A 22,052-nucleotide genomic window follows, 5' to 3' on the forward strand; every position below is an offset into this window, starting at 1 on the left:
CAACACCGAAATCAGATTGATTATATTCTTTGCAGCCAAAGATGGAGAAGCTCTTTACAGTCAGCAAAAACAAGACCAGGAGCTGACTGTGGCTCAGACCATGAACTCCTTATTGCCAAATTCAGACTGAAATTGAAGAAAGTAGGGAAAACCACTAGACCATTCAGGTATGACCTAAATCAAATCCCTTATGAGTATACAGTGGGAGTGAGAAATAGATTTAAGGGCCTAGATCTGATAGATAGAGTGCCTGATGAACTATGGAATGAGGTTCGTGACATTGTATAGGAGACAGGGATCAAGACCATCCCCATGGAAAAGAAATGCAAAAAAGCAAAATGGCTGTCTGGGGAGGCCTTACAAATAGCTGTGAAAAGAAGAGAAGCGAAAAGCAAAGGAGAAAAGGAAAGATATAAATATCTGAATGCAGAGTTCCAAAGAATAGCAAGAAGAGATAAGAAAGCCTTCTTCAGCGATCAATGCAAAGAAATAGAGGAAAACAACAGAATGGGAAACACTAGGGATGTCTTCAAGAAAATCAGAGATACCAAAGGAACATTTCATGCAAAGATGGGCTCGATAAAGGACAGAAATGGTATGGCCCTAACAGAAGCAGAAGATATTAAGAGATGGCAAAAATACACAGAAGAACTGTACAAAAAAGATCTTCACGACCAAGATAATCACGATGCTGTGATCACTGACCTAGAGCCAGACATCCTGGAATGTGAAGTCAAGTGGCCTTAGAAAGCATCACTACGAACAAAGCTAGTGGAGGTGATGGAATTCCAGTTGAGCTATTCCAAATCCTGAAAGATGATGCGGTGAAAGTGCTGCACTCAATATGCCAGCACATTTGGAAAACTCAGCAGTGACCACAGGACTGGAAAAGGTCAGTTTTCATTCCAATCCCAAAGAAAGGCAATGCCAAAGAATGCTCAAACTACCGCACAGGTGCACTCATCTCACACGCTAGTAAAGTAATGCTCAAAATTCTCCAAGCCAGGCTTCAGCAATATGTGAACCGTGAACTTCCTGATGTTCAAGCTGGTTTTAGAAAAGGCAGAGGAACCAGAGATCAAATTGCCAACATCCGCTGGATCATGGAAAAAGCAAGAGAGTTCCAGAAAAGCATCTATTTCTGCTTTCTTGACTATGCCAAAGCCTTTGACTGTGTGGATCACAAGAAACTGTGGAAAATTCTGAAAGAGATGGGAATACCAGACCACCTGATCTGCCTCTTGAGAAATTTGTATGCAAGTCAGGAAGCAACAGTTAGAACTGGACATGAAACAACAGACTGGTTCCAAATAGGAAAAGGAGTTCGTCAAGGCTGTATATTGTCACCCTGTTTATTTAACTTATATGCAAAGTACATCATGAGAAACGCTGGACTGGAAGAAACACAAGCTGGAATCAAGATTGCTGGGAGAAATATCAATAACCTCAGATATGCAGATGACACCACCCTTATGGCAGAAAGTGAAGAGGAACTCAAAAGCCTCTTGATGAAAGTGAAAGTGGAGAGTGAAAAAGTTGGCTTAAAGCTCAACATTCAGAAAACGAAGATCATGGCATCCGGTCCATCACTTCATGGGAAATAGATGGGGAAACAGTGGAAAGACTGTCAGACTTTATTTTTTGGGGCTCCAAAATCACTACAGATGGTGACTGCAGCCATGAAATTAAAAGACGCTCACTCCTTGGAAGGAAAGTTATGACCAACCTAGATAGTATATTCAAAAGCACAGACATTACTTTGCCAACAAAGGTCTGTCTAGTCAATGCTATGGTTTTTCCTGTGGTCATGTATGGATGTGAGAGTTGGACTGTGAAGAAAGCTGAGTGCCGAAGAATTGATGCTTTTGATCTTTGGTGTTGGAGAAGACTCTTGAGAGTTTCTTGGACTGCAAGTTGATCCAACCAGTCCATTCTGAAGGAGATCAGCCCTGGGATTTCTTTGGAAGGAATGATGCTAAAGCTGAAACTCCAGTACTTTGGCCACCTCATGCGAAGAGTTGACTCATTGGAAAAGACTCTGATGCTGGGAGGGATTGGGGGCAGAAGGAGAAGGGGACGACAGAGGATGAGATGGCTGGATGGCATCACTGACTCAATGGATGTGAGTCTGAGTGAACTCCGGGAGTTGGTGATGGACAGGGAGGCCCGGCGTGCTGCAATTCATAGAGTAGCAAAGAGTGGGACAGACTGAGAGACTGATCTGATCTGATCTGATCTGAACATGTTCCTGGACTGATCCTAGAACCAATGGCCAGGACACTTTCTGGGGACAGATTCCATATGTCTAAACGCAGATCTAACCAAACCAGAAACTCCTGCAGTCATCAGAGTCAGTACTCTGTCATCCCACCTTGACAGCTAAACCTCTGAACTCCCTTCTTGGCTGCATCTCATTAGTCAACAAACAGATCATTAGTCAACTATGCAGCAAAGAAAACGGCCTGGTGCAGCGAAGGTCCACTGACAGATGCTCCAATTAGTAGGAGAAACTTCAGAGAAGCAGGAGATTTGAATAGCCTCAAAGGACCTCCCCCAGGAGATTTACTAAATACTGTAATGGTTTGCACAGATGTATCTGATTTTCTCAGGTTTCCTCCAACCCCAGGATAGAGGTGAACAGAATACGAGAAAGAACAAAAGCTGCACGTGGGCCAAGAGGTTGTCTCTGTTCCCCAGGCTCAGGACAGAGCCTGACGCAGAGAGTCAATAAAGGAAGGAACGAACTGCAGATGGATTATGGAAGGCCATGCCCAAGCATGGAGGGGAGGGGAGAGCAGACAGGAAGCAGGAGGGACAATGCAGGCCCAGGACTCACCAGCCATGGTGAACCCACAGGACAGTGAACCAAGAAAGTGGGCCTCCAGCCACAGATGAGGGCTCTGTTACCTGAAACAGCTCCCAATCCCTCTGCTCACCTGCCCTCTCACATCCACCTGGTAACCATCATTCTACCCTGTCTCTACAAATCTGACTACTCTGCACTTCTTAGAAGTGAGTTGTACAGTACAGTTGACCCTCCAACAACAGCTGTGAATTGCACGTGTCCACTTATATGTGGATATTTGTCAACTGTAAATCTTACAGTACTACAGTCCATGGTTGGTTGAATCCTCAGATGCAGAGGACCCTTGGATATGAAATCAATGCTTAGTTACTCAATCGCATCCAACTCTGTGACCCGGTGGACTGTAACTCTCCAGGTTCCTCTGTCCATGGGATTTTCCAGGCAAGAATACTGGAGTGGCTTGCCATTTTCTCCTCCAGATTTTCCAGACCCAGAGATCAAAGTCACATCTTGTGGCTCCTGCATTGCCTGCAGATGCTTTACCACTGAGCCACTGGGGAAGCCCTGGATAGGAATGGATGACTGTAACTTACATATGGATTAACCCTCTTAACTATATTTGTCTTTTATGATTGGCTTATTTTACTTAGTGTCTTTAAGATTGATCCATGTTGTAAACTATGACAAGATTTCCTTCCTTCTTAAGGCTGAATAGTATTCCACTGTATATACACATCACATTATGCTTATCCATTATCTGACAATGGACACTTGCATTGCTTCCTTTTGACAATTGAGAATAATGCTACTGTGAACATGGATGTACAAATACCTGTGGGAGTTCCTGCTTTCATTCCTTTTGGGTTATGTACCAGAAGTAGAATTGCTGGATCATGTGATAATGCTATGGTTAATTTGCGAGGGGAACTGCCATAATTCTCCACAGCAGTCACACCATTCTATATTCCTACCAGCAACACACGAGTTCCCAATTTCTCCATATCCTCAACACTTGTTATTTTCTGCCTTGTGGTTCTTGTTTTGTAGTAGCCATCCTAATGGGAGTGATTTGTTCTCATTTTAGTTTTGACTTGCATTTCCTGGTGGCTCAGATTGTAAAGAATCTGCCTACAATGTGGGAGACCTAGTATTCAATCTCTGGCTTGGCAAGATTCCCTGGAGAAGGGAATGGCAATCCAGTCCAGTATTCCTGCCTGGAGAATCCCATGGACAGAGGAACCTGGCAGGCTACAGTCCACGGGGTCACAAAGAGTCAGACACAACTGAGCGACTCAACACTTTCACTGCACTTTAATCAGTGAGGTTGAGCATCTTTTCATGTGGTTATTGGTCATTTGTATGTCTTTTTGGGGAAATGTCTATTTAAATCCTTTGCCCATTTTTAAACAGAGTTGTTGGGTTTTATTGTTGTTGGGTTGTAGGGGTTCTTTACACTTTCAGCATAGCAATCCCTTACATATATGATATGTAAATCTTTCTCCCATTCCACCATTTGCCTTTTCACTTTGCCTGTAAATGACCATTTCTCTGGCTATAAAATTGAAGGATATTACTTTCTATCAGCACTGAAAATACTACTTTGTTGTCTTTTGGGATGTTTTTGTTGGTAAGAGGTAGTCACGTACAGATGTGAGAGTTGGATCATAAAGAAAGCTGAGCACCAAAGAATTGATGCTTTTGAACTGTGGTGTTGGAGAAGACTCTTGAGAGTCCCTTGGACTGCATGGAGATCCAACCAGTCTATTCTAAAGGAAATCAGTCCTGTATATGCATTAGAAGGACTGATGCTGAAGCACCAATACTTTGGCCACCGGATGGGAAGAACTGACTCATTGAAAAAGACCCTGATGCTGGAAAAGGTTGAAGGCGAGAAGGGGATGACAGAGGATGAGATGGTTGGATGGCATCACTGACTTGATGGACATGAGTTTGAGCAAGCTCTGGGAGTTGGTGATGGACAGGCAGGCCTGGAGTGCTACAGTCCGTGGGGTCACAGAGTCCGACAGGACAGAGCAAGTGAACTGAGAGGAAGTCAGCCGCCAGTCTGATTAGTGTTCCTTTGGTAATTTGATTTCTATCTCTGGAATCTGAAAAATCCTAGATTTTTCTCTTTATTCTAAATATTTAATAGTTTCACTACTCTGTGTCTAGGTTTCAAGGACTTAAGTCTTTCTTCAATTCTTCAACCCAGGAAGGACCCTGAGTCAGTGACTGGCCAAAAACTAATGCAAAAACTAATCCTATCACCATAAAACCTGAGACTGCAAGCCAGTGGCAGAACAGTCCTCCTGGGTTCCCCTACCCTCCTATTCCCCTCCAATAAAGTCTCTTGCTTTGTAAGCACGTGTGTTTCCTCCGACAATTCAATTCCCAGTGTTAGACAAGAGCCCACTTTGAGGCCCTGGAAAGGGTCCTCCTTCCTACAACAATTTAGTTCTAAACTTATGAGTTTGTGGGTTTTTTCTTCTTCAGTCTTTCACATTTACAGCTCCATGGCTTCCATAGACCCCTCTAATAGTTTCACAGCTGCCTTGAGCTGCCCTTATTCTTCCCCAGCCCTCAGCTCAGAACCAGAACCCAAAATGGTGTTTTTTGGAGTTGCTAGCCAGCAACAGGAACGCGGGGCTGGGCGGGGGGGGGGCGGACCTCTGTGGATGCGGTCCTCAAGCAGCTGGCCCTGATCCAGGATGGGAAAGCAGCCCGTTGTCCACCAGGCTCTGCTGAAGGCCACGATCCCCAGGGAAAGAGGAATCACAAGTTGGGGTACCAGGGAGTCATCTTGGCTGGGACATGATCTGGCCTGCACCAGAACATGAGTCTCAGGGCCAAACAGGCGTTGTCCATCTGCTTGAACCGCTGAAGAAAGGCCTGCGTTATCAGGGAGTGAAGAATGTCCACACCTTAGGTGGGGACGAGTACCTCCCCTCCCTCGGCGATAAGGCCCATCCCCGGGCCAAGGTTATGCCAACTCACTTCAGGATCTTGTCTCCCCCGAAACCTGCAGTAAGTGATACCTGTAGGCGCGTCTATGCCCACAGTTATTGTTTAGCAGTACTCGCCAGTTATAAACAGGAAACTTCAGGAGCCTTCGGGCAGTGGCGGGGGGGAGGGGGGGACTATCCCCGGTTCACAATTCAACCCTAAACCCGAGTTTCAAATCAGATTGACTACACGGGGCCGTCCTAAATCACACGCACCTACGATTTCCACCTGAAATACGAGCAAATTACTTCAAAGCGCGGGAGTCCGGAATCGAGACGCACGCGGGGTTCTTGAGGCCGCAGTTTGGACGGAGGCCGTCCCGCTACAGCGAGCATCCCCGGGCCCCGTCCCGCCCAGCTGGTAGCTGGGAGGCGCCGCGAGCGCCTTCCAGTCACTTCCGCCGATGTTGCCCCGCCCCTTCCGCCGCCCGCCCGACAGACCACGCCCCGGCGGCGGCGGGCGCGGACGCAATGCGGGGCGGGGCGGGGTCGCGGCGGAGGCGGGGGCGGGGCGCGGAGCCGGGCGCCGAACCGCCGGGAGCGCCCAAGTAGCCACCGCCGCCGACACCCTCGGGGGCCTGGCGCGCCCCGCCAGCCCGGGCCGGTGGGTGCTACGGCCGGCCGGCCGCGGAACATGGCGCCCTGTACGCTCTGGCGCTGCTGCCAGCGCACCGTGGGCTGGGTGCCTGTGTTGTTCATCACCTTCGTTGTCGTGTGGTCCTACTACGCGTACGTGGTGGAGCTGTGCGTGTGTGAGTACCGGGCGGGCAGCCCTCGGCCTCTCCTCAGCTTCCCCTGGCGCGGCCTCGGCGCGCCCGCGTGTGCGTCCGCCCGAGCCCGGCCGCGGGGCCCGCTTCGGCCCGGGGGTCTCGGGACAGTGTCCGGCTTCTGAGATGGAGGGAGCGGCGCCCCTGGCCTGGCCTCTCTGCCCGGCTGTTCGTGGAGTTGCCGTGCCCTCCGCCGGGGTTCCGAGGGCTCTTCTCGCCCGGGCCCTGGGACGCGGGCGGAGCCGCCGCGGGTGCGAACCCGAGGTCCTGGCTCAGCCGCCGGCAGCTCCTGCCGCTCCTTCCCGGAAACTCGGGGCCGGCGACTTCGAGCTACTGGCGACCCCGGCCCCGGGGTCCCCCAGAACTACCCAGTCCGTCGCGAGCGCACAGCTGCCTGAGGGCCCTCGGGGTGCACTTTCTGGGGAGCCCCGGCACCGGGCTGGGTGCTGGCGGCGAGAACGGGGGGACGACGCGGCACCCGCTCCCCGCGGCGTCCTGCGCCCCGAAGCGCAGATGCGGACCCGCGCGGGCGAGCTCGCGTGTAATAACTTGGTTAAAACAGCATTCTTACGAGGCAGAGACCGCTTTGGCTCAGAAGGTTTGAGGGAAGGTTTTGAAACAAACATGTCCACTTTCAAGAAAGTTGTTTCGTACTTGTGAAACATTTAATTCCTGCAAGTAGATCCAGAATAAATTAGTTGTGAAATACATATCAAACAGTAATGGAGTTCGTCTGTTGAATGTGATTTGTTTAGTTTTGTCCTTTTGGTACCAAAATGTTTGCCGTAAAGGATGTTCGAATCCATTATAAAATTGACTAGCTTTAGGCATTTCTTAAAGCTACTTCTTCCAGAAAGTGATCATGATCACAGGATTCTCATCAGCTTGTGGTGAGACTTTCCCTCACTCAGTGCTCTGAGGTAGGCATTTATTTATTCCAAAAGTTGGACCAGTCTTACTCAGTTCTGTCAGAAGATAATTCCCTCCTTCTCCCCATTCCACTGGGATTTTGAAGGTTCTGAAGCTTTACTTGAAAATGTGCGTTTATGTTGAAATTGCACATTTAACCTACAGTTATAAAAAATACCAAAAGGTGATATCAAACATGAAAGGAACATGAATGTGTACTGGTAGGGATAAAAGGAACTTTTTATCTTTCTCTCCTTTAATCTTGGTGTCTCTTAGCGTATAGATGTCCCTACCTACAGATGGAGGAATGAAACTGAGCAATAGGCCCTTTGGTTGGGCACATGATTGTTGAGTACCTGCAGGAAAGTGACCCACATCTTTCCACTCTGCATGTAAATTTAGTGAGCTAGCCAGGGTCCCTGGAACTGTGATTGTTTGGTCCATAATGGGGAGTTGGGGCGGGGCTAAGCACTTGCCCTTATAGGAGATCAGTAAGACTTTAGACCCACCTTTTAGAGATCACACCCCAGCATTTCAAGTTAAAACATTGTGCAACAACTGAGGCCCAGTGCTTGGCAGAATTTTCAAATACTCAGTGGATTAAAGGTCTTACACAGAGCTTGCATTTACTACCAGTCTTGAACTGGGGGAGCTTTGGGGATGTCTGCAGTGTCACTGGACTTAATGGGGGAGCATAAACACTATCATATTGAACCTGTCCTTTAAACCACTTGTGTATAATCCGTGTTTTCATAAGCACAGATTGTCCTACTGATATATACCAATGTTTAACTTTGTAGAAGCTTTAAATCGAGTGAGTGTGAGTTTTACTTAAAATGCTGTTTCAGTAATGTTTACAGGATTTTGTTTCTGGTGTTTTTTAGCCAACTACATGGGAGAGAATGATGATAATTGTATCTTAACACATGTTAATTTATTTAGTCCTCATAATAACAAAAGTTAAGTGATTTGTGCAGGGTCATACAACTAGTAAATGGCATAACCAGAATTGGAACTCCAGTGGTTTGGCTCCAGAGTCCCTGCTTTTATATTTTAACTACTGTGCAAGACTAGTGTACTTGATTATCTGGATCTAGACAATCATTTCTTATTTCATTCTTATCTGTAATTATTTATATAAAGTAGTTTTCTCCTGAAAGGTAGCAGCTGAAGGTTGCTAAATACCTCAGACAGTAAAAAGGCGTGGCCCACTGAAGGGCATTTGAAAAAATAAATTGTTTATGAGAAGCCCTTGTTCCAGCCCAGCTTCTGTATCTTCTTAATTTTGTAGTTCCACACACACACACACATACCGAAGTAGTGGTAGGAAAAAATTACTACTCTTGAGTAGTAAGTGATGCATCTGAGATGGCCCTCACAGGGTGATAAGCAGAGAAGTAACAGTGGAGTAGTAATGTTGGTCCTTGATTTTAAATAAGCTGAAATTCTTTGATTTTCCCTCAAGGCTAATATTTGAGCATTCGAAGTTAGCTGTGCCTGGATTGACCAACTTTTCCAGTTTGGTCGAGCTGGTTATTTGCGGGGGAGGTGCTAATACAGGTTCCCCAGACTTTATCAGGTTGTTTGGAGCTGTTAGCAGTAGATGTGTAACTCTTATTTGGCGTTTAGAGGATCTGAGAGTTTAAAGAGATTTTAGAGATGACCTAATTCAGTCTCTTTATTTTTCTTCTGAGAAAACTATTAGTTGGAAGAGCTATATGGTTTGTCCAAGGACAGATGTTCCTTTTTACCTTTTTTCAGAGAGAATATGTAGGATAGAACTGTAACCTCTGGGTCTACATATCTAATAATTCCTATGTCTCCTGTGTAATTTCTTCAGAGACAAGATAAATAGCTTAAACATCAACATTGAGCACACTGTCTCCACACAGTTGATTCCAACATATTCTATTGATTTCAAAAGAACCAGCTTTTGATTTCACTTATTTTTCTGTTTTGTTTTTTTTTTCTATTTTCTATTTCATTGATTTCTTATCTGATATTTCCCTTTCACTTTGGGTTTAACTTGTTCTTTTTCTAGTTTCTGAATTTAAAAATTGGATTGATTTGAGCCCTTTTTTAGGTGTTTACTGCCATATACTTACCCCTAAATACTGCTTTATTCACATCCCATGAATGTTGATATATTGTATTTTCATTTTCATTCACTTAAAATTATTTTCTGGTTTCAGTTTTCACTTCATAAGGATGCTCTTTGGTTTGCAGTTACTTGGGGATTTTTTCTTTTTGTTACTGATTTCAAACTTAATTCCACGTGGTCAGAGAATATACCTTGTATGACTTGTCCTTTAAAAATGTGTTCAGGCTTGCTTTATGGCCCAGAATGTGGTCAGCCTTGGAAGTGTTTCATGTGCATTTCAGAAAAATGTATTCTGTATTCAGCAGTGTTAATTTTGCTGTTTGTGCTGGGTATTCTATTATGTCATAATGCTCCATAAAGGTGAATTAAGGCAGGTTGGTTGATAGTGTGGTTCAAATCTTCTGTATTCCTGCTGATTTTCTATTTGTTCTAACAATTAATTACTCAGAGAGGTATAAAATAATAATTGGATTTGTCTCTCATAGTTCTCTCAGTTTTTGCTTTATGTATTTTGCAGCTCTGTAATTTAGCACATGTGATATTTTTGGATTGTTGTGTCCTCTTCATGAATTGACTCTTTGTTATTATGAAATGACTTATTCCTGGTGATATTGTTTGTTTTGAAATCTACTTTGGCAGATATTAACATGTCCATTGATGTTTCTTTTGATTAGTATTAGCATGGTATGTCCTTTTACTTTAATTTAACCTGTTTACTTTAATCTTTATACTTAAAATGCATTTCTTATAAGCAGCATATCGTTGGGTCTTGCTTTTTTAACCTAGTCTGAAAATACTTGCCCTTTTCTTTTTTTGAATTGAGATATAATTGACATATAACATTCATTTCAGATGTCAGCATAATGATTTAAGGTACGCATGTATTGCAAAGTGGTCATCACAAGATTAGTCAACATTCATCACGTTACATAGTTATAAATGTGTTTTCCCTGTGATGGGAACTTTTAAAATTTATTCTCGGGGACTTCCTGGCAGTCCAGTGGTTAAGAATCTGCCTTGCAATTCAGGAGATGTGGGTTTGATCCCTGGTCAGGGAACTAAGATCCCACATGCTATGGAGCAACTAAGCCCACGTGTAACAACTAGCGAGCCTGTGTGGTACAACTACTGAGCCCACATGCTCCAGAACCCGCACACCTCAACTAGAGAGTCCATGTGCCACAATGAAAGACCCCCCCCTTGCCATAACTAAGACCTGATGTGTTCAAATAAATAATAAAATATTTTTAAAAAATAAAATTAACTCTCATAGCAACTTTCAAATGTAACAGTACTCAGTGTGTTGTACAATCTCTGCCTTTTAATTGGCTTGTTTTGACCATTTTAATGTGGTTGTTGATGTGGGTAACTTTAAGTCTTATTGCTTATTTATTTTTAAAAGTCTGTCCTAAAATATTTAAATAAGTAAACAAATCTTATCTGTTTAACTATGTAGTTACCATTTCTAGTATATCTCATTCTTTTTTATAGATCTGTATTTCCAACTCCTTATTGCACAATTCAGACTTAAAGAAAGTAGGGAAAACCACTAAATCATTCAGGTATGACCTAAATCAAATCCCATACAGTCATACAGTGAAAGTGACAAATAGATACAAGAGGTTAGATCTGATAGACAGAGTGCCTGAAGAACTATGGATGAAGGTTCGTGATATTGTACAAGAGTCAGGGATCAAGACCATCCCCAAGAAAAAGAAATGCAAAATGGTTGTCTGAGGAGGCCTCACAAATAACTGAGAAAAGAAGAGAAGCGAAAGGCAAAGGAGAGAAGGAAAGATATACTCATTTCAATGCAGAATTCCAGAGAATAGCAAGGAGAAATAAGAAACCTTCCTCAGTGATCAATGCAAAGAAATAGAGGAAAACAACAGAATAGGCAAGACTAGAGATCTCTTCAAGAAAAGCAGAGATACCAAGATTTGATGCAAAGATGGGCACAATAAAGGACAGTATGACCCTAACAGAAGCAGAAGATATTAAGAAAAGGTGGCAAGAATACACAGAAGAACTATACAAAAAAGATTTTCATGACCCAGATAACCACAATGGTGTGATCACTCACCTAGAGCCAGACATCCTGGAATGCAAAGTCACATGGGCCTTAGTAAGCATCACTATGAGCAAAGCTAGTGGAGGTGATGAAATTCCAGTTGAGCTATTTGAAATCCTAAAAGATGATGCTGTGAAAGTGCTGCACTCAATATGCCAGCACATTTGCAAAACTCAGCAGTGGCCACAAGACTGGAAAAGGTCAGTTTTCATTCCAATCCCAAAGAAAGGCAATGCCAAAGAATGTTCGAACTACTGCACAACTGCGCTCATCTCACATGCTAGCAAAGTAACGCTCAAAATTCTCCAAGCCAGGCTTCAAAGATACATGAACCATGAATTGCCAGATGTTCAAGCTGGATTTAGAAAAGGGAGAGGAGCCAGAGAGCTAATGGCCAACATCTGTTGGATCACTGAAAAAGCGAGAGAGTTACAGTAAAACATCTACTTCTTTGTCAACTGACTTCTATGCCAAAGCCTTTGACTGTGTGAATCACAACAAACTGGAAAATTCTGAAAGAGATGGGAATACCAGACCACTTTACCTGCCTCCTGAGAAATCTGTATGCAAGTCAAGAAGCAACAGTTAACAACATGGAACAACAGACTGGTTCCAAGTCAGGAAAGGAGTACATTAAGGCTGTATATTGTCACCCTGCTTATTTAACTTATATGCAGAGTATATCATGCAAAATGCTGGGCTGGATGAAGCACAAGCTGGAGTCAAGATTGCCAGCAGAAGTATCAATAATCTCATGATATGCAGATGGCACCACCCTTATGGCAGAAAGTGAAAAAGAACTACAGAGGCTCCTGATGAGAGTCAAAGAGGAGAGTGGAAAGTTGGCTTAAAACTCAACGTTCAGAAAACTAAGATCATGGTATCTGGTCCCATCATTTTATGACAAATAGATGGGGAAGCAATGGAAACAATGAGAGACTTTATTTGGGGGGGAGGGGAGCTCCAAAATCACTCCAGATGGTGACTGCAGCCTTGAAATTAAAAGATGCTTACTCCTTGGAAGAAAAGCTATGGCCAACCTAGACAGCATATTAAAAAGCAGAGACTTTACTTTGCCGATAAAGGTCCTTCTGGTCAAAGCTGTGATTTTCCAGTAGTCGTGTGAATGTGAGAGTTAGACTGTAAAGAAAACTGAGCGCTGAAGAATTGATGCTTTTGAACTGTGGTGTTGGAGAAGACTCTTGAGAGTCCCTTGGACTGCAAGGAGATCAAACCAGTCAATCCTAAAGGAAAGCAGTCCTGAATATTCATTGGAAGGACTGATGCTGAAGCTCTAATGCTTTGGCCACCTGATGGGAAGAGCCAACTCATTGGAAAAGACCCTGATGATGGGAAAGATTGAAGGCGGGAGGAGAAGGGGACGACAGAGGATGAAAAATGGTTGGATGGCATCACTGACTCAATGGACATGAGTTTGAGCAAGCTCTGGGAGTTGGTGATGGACAGGGAAGCCTGGTGTGCTGCAGTCCATGGGGTCACAAAGAGTCAGACATGACTGAGCGACTGAACTGGCTGATGTCCAGCTGGTGCCATTTTCACCTGCCTGAGGGCTTCCTTTAACATTTATTGTAATACAAGTCAGTTGGTGATAAATTGTTTCTGTGGTTAAGAATCTACCTTTCAGTGCAAGGGACATGGGTTCAATCCCTGGTCAGGGAACTGGATCCCACATGTCTCAGAGCAACTGAGCCCAAGCACAGCAACTAAAGAGAACCTAACTACAATGAAAGATCCTTCGTGCCACAACTAAGACCCAACAAAGCCAAAAATAAATACTTTAAAGATGCCAAAAATACTTTATTCATTTGCAATGATTTTTTTTTAGACAACTTACCAAGTTATGCTTCCCTGATAGGTCAGTTGATAAAGAATCTGCCTGCAATGTAGGAGACCCCGGTTTGATTCCTGGGTTGGGAAGATCCCCTGGAGAAGGGATAGGCTACCCACCCCAGTATTCTTAGGCTTCCCTTGTGGCTCAGCTGGTAAAGAATCCGCCTGGAATGCAGGAGACCTGGGTTCAGTCCCTAGGTTGGGAAGATCCCCTAGAGAAGGGAAAGGCTACTCACTCCAGTATTCTGGCCTAGAAAATTCCATGAACTGTATAGTCCGTGGGGTCACAAAGAGTCAGACATGACTGAGCAATTCTCACTTCAGTAAGCCAAGTTATGCAGTCATTACAGCCATCCATTTTTATTACATTTTTTTATCACCCCAGTCAGAGCCCTTGTGTCCATTGTGGTTAGTTTCTGTTTCCATCCAGTCCCAGGTGACCACTAATCACCTTTCCATCTCTGTCTGCTTTTTCTGGATATCTCATATGATTGAAGTCAAACAGTAAATAGTCTTTTGTGTCTGGTGTCTATTACATTTTTTGAGGTTTATCTGCATTGTAGTGTATATCAGTATTTCTCCCCATTATCTACTTCACATTCAAATTTGAATTTTTCTAAAATTCAGTTTATTTAAAAATATATTTCCAGTAAGCCTCCACAAATCACTTGTGCATTGAATTATACTATAAATAAAAAACACGCACTTTATTACATTTAAGTATATTAAAAATCCTGCTTTTAAGATTTATAGTATGATTGGCTCCTGACCATCTGTGTATCCACTAGAGAACCTAGTTACTAGTAGACTTTCAATAAATAGTGCTCAACTGAATGGAAATATTCTTAAAAAGTTAAGAAATATGGAAGAGGTACTGGACAACTTAGAAACCAGGTCAGACTATTTAGAAGAACAAAATTATGCCTTAGTCATGTAGATAAAACTTTTCTTCTCTTCTGGTCACTTCCAGTTTGTGGCAAAGAAGACTTTGTGTGCTAAACTCCAGCCTCTAATATCTGTCTACTTGACATCTCTGTTGTTATATCTTATCGGCTTATCATCCAAAAGAAAACTTGTCAGACTTATCAACAAAAACAAAACTCAAAATTTTGAGTTTTTTTCTCTCTCCCTAACTGTTCCTCATATCTTAGCTCAGTAAATAGCAGTTTCATCCTTTGAGTTCCCTGGTTGAAAAGTCATTCTACATCCCACTGATCAACAAATGTTGTCATTACCTGTATCACAATTCAGTTGCTTCTCACCACTACCACTGCAGGTGTATTCAAGCCACTATGATCTCAGTCTCGTGAAAAATATGGCCACAGTAATTGACACTTCCTCCCAAGAAATGGAGCCTATTTGCCCACCAGTGAATCCGGGCTGGCTTTATACTTGCTGTGACCAGTAAAACATGGTGGGAGTGATGGGTGAGAGCTGGAGCCTCAACCTCAGGTGGTCCATGGGCTCCTCAGCATTAGGGATGAAATTGTTCATTCCCTACTGGTGGTGCAATAAAGAGGATTTGGGAAGAATTCAAAATGACTGTACTGTTTTAAAAAGTGAAAAGCACAGATGGTAAGAGTTAAAGGATTTAAATACAGATGACCAACATACAAAAGATGCTCAACATCACTAATTATCAGAGAAGTGAAAAATGAGAACTGGGCTTCCCTGGTGGTTCAGTGGTAAAGAATCTGCCTGCCAACGCAAGAGATGTGGGTTCGATCCCTCACCTCATACTGGTCAGATGGTCATCATCAAAAAGTCTACAAACAACAAATGCTGGAGAGGGTGTGGAGAAAAAGGGAACCTCTTACATGTTGGTGGGAATTGATACAGCCACTGTGGAGAACAGTATGGAGGTTCCTAAGAAACTAAAAATAGATCTACCACGTGACCCAGCAATCCCACCACTAGGCATACACCCTGAGAAAACCATAATTCAAAAGGACACCTGTACCCCTGTGTTCATCGAAGCACTGTTTACAATAGCCAGGACATGGGACAACCTAAATGTCCAATGACAGGTGAATGGATAAAGAAAATGTGGAACATGTATACAGTCGAACATTGTTCAGCCACTAAAAGGAATGAAATAAGGTCATTTGTAGATGGTGTGGGTGGACCTACAGTCTGTCATACAGAATGAAGTAAGTCAGAAAGTGTTAGTCACTCAGTTGTGTCCGATTCTTTGCGACCCCATGGACTGTGGCCCGCCAGGCTCCTCTGTCTATGGAATTCTCCAAGCAAGAATACTGGAGTGGGTTGCCATGCCCTCCTGCAGGGGAGCTTCCCGACCCAGGGATCTATCCCGGGTTTCTTACCTCTCCTGCATTGGCAGGCATGTTGTTTACCTCTAATGCCACCTGGGAAGCAACAGTCTTTAATCGTGTGTCTCCCTCCTCACTTCATCCCTGTCCTGTCACCCTGAACATATCCTCCACGAAGTGGCCAGAATGAGCCCTTTAAGATGGATACCAGACTCGTCACTCCTCTGATGAAAATCGTGACTGGCTTCCTCTCTCGCTCAGTGACACTCCTGACCGTGGCCTCTTCCCCAGTGACATAACTTCCTCTCCACTCTTCCTTTCAGCTGTTCTCCAGCTGCCAGGCTGGCCCCCTTGCTATACCATGTTTCTTGTAGGTGAGCTCAATACCTTACTGAGCCTGTCTGAGTTTGCTCCTGTGCTGTAAAATGGGAGTAGTGTCTCTTACTACTGTCATGGGAAGTCCTCAACAGAGTAGGCTTTCAGATGTTACTGGGGCTAGGGAGAAGACTTAAATGGCCACTGGCATACTTTTTTTTGCCTTCCCTTTTCTGGCAAGAAGTTGTTCTGTTTTTTGCTTTGCAATTCTTAGAGTGACGTTTACCCTCACTGCTCCCCCCCGCCCCAAGCCCACACATAGCCTGAAGTAAGTGAAGGAGCACATTCTCACAGATTTTTTTAACTGCTGCATTTGAAGATGATGTTGCACAGTAAGTTCCTGTTTTCGAGCTGTTGGTCATGTTGGGAGCGTGAGTGTGGGGGGGTGGTTGTCTGGGAGAGGGGGCCTCCACACCGTGCCATCTGGGGCTTCATGAGGATTAACACCTGAGACTTTGCTGTAAGCCTGTCAGCTGCACAGATTTAGATGTGCTGACACACGCAGCACATCATCTTGAGCAGATGGGCGCCTACACCTAAATGAGTGGAAGAGTCACGGGCAATGGTGACTCTGGTTTCATGAAGACAGGAGACAGACCCACAGGTCTTGAGGATAAAAATTGTTTTTAAAACATGATTGATCTCTGTTCTCTCACTCTTCCCAGTGCTGCGTTACTACTCACTCATGTGAACTTTGGCTCACCCAGTTGGAGTCATAGGAAAAATAGTTTTTATTAACATACTAGTTGAACAAACATGAGCTTATTAAAGGTGAAGTCTTCAGGGCTGCTGCTTAAACTATTGCGAGGAAAGCCTATCATCAGCACCTGAAGGACCTAGTGCCGACAGCCCAGGGTGTTAGCAGCGTGTGCCTGGTGTCAGTATTGAGAAAGGAGCGAGGGGCCATGACCCTGGCCGGCGTGATGTATTTGTGTTCATTGGCCTCCATATTGCACACACTCCAAGAAGCCACAGGGAATCTTCTGAAGCCTGAGGCAAAGTGCTCACTCCTCTGTGCTCCAGCGGCTTCCTCCCTCGCTCTTTATGAAATCCAGAGATGCCTGTAGCCCGGGAGGCCCTGGTGCTGCTGACTCATCCCTTCCTTTGCTCCTTCTGCCTCAGCACTGCAGCCTCCTTGCATCGGTCAGGCCTTGCAGGGTCCCACCTGAGAACTTTGTACTGACTGTTCCTTCTGCCTGGAGTGCTGTCCTCCCCATCCACATCCTAGTTTCATCTTGGTTTCTTCTCAGAGAGCCCCCATCAAAGTGGCTTTCCTGACCACCCTTGTGAGTGGTCAGGAAAGCATGGAAGCAGTACTTCCTCTTTCATTCTTCCCTGACCCTGCTGTGTTTCCTCATAGCACTTATTAATCCTTGATGTGCAGTCATTTGTGTTTCTCTCCTGAGTCGTGTTCCGGAACGGAACATAGGCCCTCTGTAATGTGTACTCGATAGATGCATCGAATGAGTGAATTGACTGTGTTGCTGCCATTTGCCTTGCTAGTGCAAGAGGGAGAACTGGGATGTATTCACATAGTAGATGACCCACAATTTCAAATACACACACTGTCCTGACCTTAGAAACGTCTCTGTTAGTTCAGCAATGTAACAAACGTCGAATGCTTACAGTGTTCCTGGTACTGTATTGAGGCTGGAAATTCAAAAATGGGTAAATGCACATGGTCAGATCCATTTGGACTTTACACAACAGTCTCTGTCTTCACTACCACAGTGCTCACCTGCACATTACTCATTTTAAGAAGTCCTGCTGTAACAGTATCCAACTATTTAATCCAGTATTTTTCTATATTCTTTTTGCCTTAGAATTCTTTCATGGAACATCTGTTTAAATCCTTTTAGACTTAGACAGTTGTTGACGTTCGGGAAAGCTCCCTTAGTGGTGATGAGGGTGGTGAGAGATGAAAACTGAAGAGGCATGTACCTCTGAAGGAAGTGGTGTTACCGGTAGATCTGAAGGGTGGTTATTGATTCCTTCTACTGTGTTACTAAATTGTATTAATACACTTAGGAAGAAAAATCATTATTCTGTAGGTGCCAAAAAGATGTTTAAAAATCCACTATCCATTCCTGAATAGAAACACACACGGAATAGGAGTAAATGGATACTTTTCAAACAGAATTGCACACACAAGAATGCTTAATCAGTTTGCACTAAAACCGCAGTAAATACTTATCACTAGGTCCATTGCTGTGTAGCTTGTATTGGCAAAACCAGGTACCCCATTCAGTCAAGAGAGAATCATTAGAAACAGCAGACACTGGAAAGAGAGAAAGCTATTTCTACCGCAAACAGTTGACAGTATACATTGAAAAGCCAAGGGTCTCAGTAACAACAGAACACCTAAATGGAACTGAGTAAAATGGCAGGGTATGAAATTAGCAAACAGTACTCAATACTTTGTATATATACACAATAATGAATAATTGAAAATATGGTCAAAGAGAAGTCTCCATTCCCAAAAACATCAAAAAGGTGAAATACTTAAGAATAAACTCAAGAAAAATGTCAGGTCTATAGGAGGAAAACATTCCTGAAAAATATAAAAGTAGTTTTGAACAAATGAAAAGATATTTCATATTTCACATTCATGAATAGAGTAACTTGGCATTACAGAGATTTCAGTTCTCCCCAAGTTAATGTATAAATTCCAGTCCCAATAAAGTTGTTTTTTAAAATTTTTCTGGCACTAGACAAATTGATCCTAAAGGTCACATGGAAAAATGAAATAAGAACAACCAGGAAACCCCTGGAAGAGTGATAAAGAGGCCACACCTTAACCTGAGTGTTAAGCCACAAATGTCCATAATTAAAACTGAGAGCAGGGGGTGTAAATGAGAACTCTCTCTACCTTTTGTTTAGTTTTGCTATGAACCTAAAGTCTGTTATAAAAATTGTGTTCCAGTTGTATGGTATGATGTGTGGACAGACATACTAGGCAATGGAACAAGTAGAAAGTCCAGAAATAGTTAATTATAGAAATTTAGAATGAAGCATCTCCTCAAATTACAGAAGAGAAGGTGGGACAACTGGATAGATATTTGATAAGAGATAAAGTCAGATCTGTATCTCACACTGTATTCCAAGATAAACTACAAATGGATAAAATCTTATTCTTTCTTTCTTTTTTTATATTGTACACTTTTTATTTTAAAATAATTTTAGACTTGTGAAAAATAGTACAAAGAATATCCCTTTATCCTTCATGCAGATTCCCTAAAGGTTATCATTTGCTACATGCTTTATCATTTATTTATTCTGTCTCTGAAATATCTGAGAGTAAGTTGCAGACCTCATGTCCCTTTGTAAATACGTCAGTATTAGGGGCCTCCCAGTGGCTCAGCGATAAAGAATCCACCTTCAGTGCAGGAGACGAGGGTTCGATCCCTAGGTTGCGAAGGTCCCCTGGATGAAGGCACAGCAACCCACTCCAGTATTCTTGCCTGGAGAATCCCATGGACAGAGGAGCCTAGTGGGCTACAGTCCATAGGGTCGCAGAGTCGGACATGACTGAAGTGACTTAGCACACACACATAAATGCATGTCGGTGTAATGTGCTAAGAACAAAAATGTCTTGGTCTGTTCAGGGCCCTATAACAGGATACCATAGACTGGGCGCCTGTAAACATTTCTCACGCTTATGGAGGCTGGAAGTCCTGGATCAAGGTGCCAGCAGGGATCTGGTAAGAACGCACTTCTTGGTTTGGCCATCTTTTCACTGTTTTATCAATATGATGGAAGGAGTGAGGGATCGCACTCTCAGTCGGACACAGGTTCCATTCCTGAGTAATCACTTCCTGAAGGCCTAGCTTTCAGACACCATCACACTGGGCATCAAGATTTCACATAGGAATTTTGGGGAACACAGACATGCAGTCTTTAGCAGAGAACATTCTCTTACACAATCAGAGTTATCAGAATCAGGAAATAAGCATGACAAAATGCTTCTCTTTGATCTGTAAGCCTCACTGGGACTTCCCCAGTGTCCCACTGAACACTTGTTCTGATCCACAGGCCAGGCCAGTTAACACTTTCCAGTCAGCTGTCAACTCTCTGTAGTGTCCTTTGATCTGTGGTTTAGCTTTATGTATCATGACCATGACATTTTTGAAGAGTACAGGCTTCTTGTGTATAATGTCCCTCAGGTAGGTTTGACATTTCCTCGTGTATATGTTTTTAGCATGAATCAGATCAGTCACTCAGTCATGTCCGACTCTTGGCGACCCCATGAATCGCAGCACGCCAGGCCTCCCTGTCCATCACCAACTCCCGGAGTTCACTCAGACTCATGTCCATCGAGTCGGTGATGCTATCCAGCCATCTCATCCTCTGTTGTCCCCTTCTCCTCTTGCTCCCAATCCATCCCAGCATCAGAGGCTTTTCCAGTGAGTCAACTCTTCACGTGAGGTGGCCAGAGTACTGGAGTTTCAGCTTCAGCATCTTTCCTTCCAAAGAAATCCCAGGGCTGATCTCCTTTAGAATGGACTGGTTGGATCTCCTTGCAGTCCAAGGGACTCTCAAGAGTCTTCTCCAACACCACAGTTCAAAAGCATCAATTCTTCGGCACTCAGCCTTCTTCACAGTCCAACTCTCGCATCCATACATGAATACCATGTTAGCATGAATACCACAAAAGAAATGCTGTGTCATTGGTTGTACTGTTTTGCTATGCTATGCTAAGTCACTTCAGTCGTGTCCAACTCTGTGCGACCCCATAGACGGCAGCCCACCAGGCTCCCCTGTCCCTGGGATTCTCCAGGCAAGAACACTGGAGTGGGTTGCCATTTCCTTCTCCAATGCATGAAAATGAAAGTCAAGTCACTCAGTCGTGTCCAACTCTTAGCGACCCCATGGACTGTAGTCCACCAGGCTCCTCCGTCCATGGGATTTTCTAGGCAAGAGTACTGGAGTGGGGTGCCATTGCCTTCTCCGTGTACTATCTTAGAGACTGTTTATTTTGGTCATCACTTAAGGTGGTATCACCAAGTTTTCCTATAAAGGTATAGTTTTTCCTTGTAATTAACAAGTATTCTGGAGACTTCCCTGGTGGTCCAGTGGTTAAAGGTCCACCTTTTCAATTCCAGGGACCCAGGTTTGATCCCTGTTTGGAGAACTAAGATCCCACATACCGTGGAACAACTTGGCCCACACACCACAGCCTGAGAATCCCTGTGCCTCAAAGAAAGCCCATGTACCGTAACAAAGGTCCTGAGTGCTAGGCTAAGACCCAGTGCAGCCAAATGAGTAAGTATTCTGGTAGACCCAGACAACCCCCACACATCCCTCTTTGAGGAAAGACTTGGTCAATTGTGGTGAGTCCGGTCAGCTCTTTGAGCATGACTCGGCTCACCCAGGGTCACAGCCATCCTGGGCCATGGATGACACGAGAGCACCCTGCCTGTGTCCAAGGCCTGGACAGGCCTGCCCCTCAGGGAGACCTCCCTCATGTTCTTTCACGTGTGTTGTTCCCTCATGAGTTTCTTGCACCCCAGACTGTCTCAGCAGCTGATTCTAGAGAACCCAGCCTAAGATAGGTATCTCTGTGGGAAAATCTGTTCACAATTACTTGGACTTATTTTTTTTTTTTATCATCTCTTGAGGATTCTTGCTTGGAACAAGTTACTGTGCTGGTTGCCAAATGGTGATTTTCTTTTAATTCTATGATTTCATCTGCATTTAATAGGATTCTACTGAAAGGAAGAGCTTTCCCTCCCCCTCATTCATTTCACTCATTTATATCAGCATGTTCTCATGGATTCTTCTTTTATGGGTTATAATCTGTCATTTATTTTGTTGCTCAAATTGTCCCAGTTTTAGCCAGTAGGAACCCTTGCAGTTTGGGTTCTGTGTCCTTTTGACATGTCCCCATCATTTTTCTTCCC

At 44.0% G+C, this 22,052-nt stretch overlaps 1 protein-coding gene across 6 annotated transcripts in view; it reads left to right on the forward strand.

The window, feature by feature from the left end:
- The first annotated feature begins 6,288 nt into the window (after positions 1–6,288).
- Positions 6,289–22,052, forward strand: part of ZDHHC20 (zinc finger DHHC-type palmitoyltransferase 20) — a 60,240-nt gene continuing 44,476 nt past the window's right edge. Inside the window, exons 1-2 of one of the 6 annotated variants that reach the window (XM_070380529.1) lie at positions 6,458–6,560; positions 21,255–21,414. In XM_070380529.1, coding sequence (XP_070236630.1) covers positions 21,411–21,414 — 4 coding nt within the window. In that variant the 5' untranslated portion in view covers positions 6,458–6,560; positions 21,255–21,410. Of the gene's footprint in view, positions 6,561–21,254; positions 21,415–22,052 lie in introns of all 6 variants that reach the window. The other 5 variants (XM_070380530.1, XM_070380527.1, XM_070380528.1 and 2 more) reach the window with 5 other exon arrangements.

Source organism: Bos mutus, chromosome 12 (genome assembly GCF_027580195.1).
Source record: "Bos mutus isolate GX-2022 chromosome 12, NWIPB_WYAK_1.1, whole genome shotgun sequence".
NCBI classification, from domain to species: Eukaryota; Metazoa; Chordata; class Mammalia; order Artiodactyla; family Bovidae; genus Bos; species Bos mutus.